General features: G+C 84.0%; 1 protein-coding gene across 1 annotated transcript in view; it reads right to left on the bottom strand.

Annotated features, from left to right (window-relative positions):
- Window positions 1–207, bottom strand: part of ZCCHC2 (zinc finger CCHC-type containing 2) — a 60800-nt gene extending 60593 nt beyond the window's left edge. The window contains exon 1 of the mRNA XM_032293550.1: window positions 11–207. Coding sequence (XP_032149441.1) covers window positions 11–173 — 163 coding nt within the window. The 5' untranslated portion in view covers window positions 174–207. The remainder of the gene's footprint in view (window positions 1–10) is intronic.
- Between the last annotated feature and the right edge of the window lie 238 nt (window positions 208–445).

The raw sequence follows: 445 nt of genomic DNA, 5'->3' as shown, positions 1-445 counted from the left end.
GGCAGGGGACCCCGCTGCGGGCCCGCGGGCGGCGGCGGCGGCGGGGGGCGGCAGTCGCGGCGGCGGCGCGGAGGCGCCTTCGCGCCCGGCCGCGCGTCCGCCTCGGGTTCCTCCGCCTCGGGCGGCGGCTCCGCGGGGTGCGTCGGCTTCAGCGGCAGCTTCATCCTCAGCATCCTCGGCTAGGGCGGCGCAGACATGCGAGCGGGGGCGGGCAGGAGGGGCCGCGAGGTGGGGCACGGGCCAAGGCGGCGGCGCGGCCGTCAGGAGCGGGGCCCCTCCATGCCGCCGGGGGAGGGCCGGGGCCGGGGCCGGGGGCGGGTCTCGGCCGGCGAGGGGGGCGGTGGCCGGCCGGCCGGGTCGGTGGCGTCGTCTTCCCGGGCCGGGGGCGGGGCGTGCCCGCGGCGGCTCCTCCCCCTGGGCTCCGCGCCGGCTCTGGGAACTCGGG

The sequence above is a fragment of the Sapajus apella genome, unplaced genomic scaffold (assembly GCF_009761245.1).
Source record: "Sapajus apella isolate SASKATOON/1434 unplaced genomic scaffold, GSC_monkey_1.0 scaffold30, whole genome shotgun sequence".
In the NCBI taxonomy this organism is placed as follows: Eukaryota; Metazoa; Chordata; class Mammalia; order Primates; family Cebidae; genus Sapajus; species Sapajus apella.
Note: the sequence above shows the minus strand (reverse complement) of the source record. Positions and strands in the feature narration are given on the sequence as shown.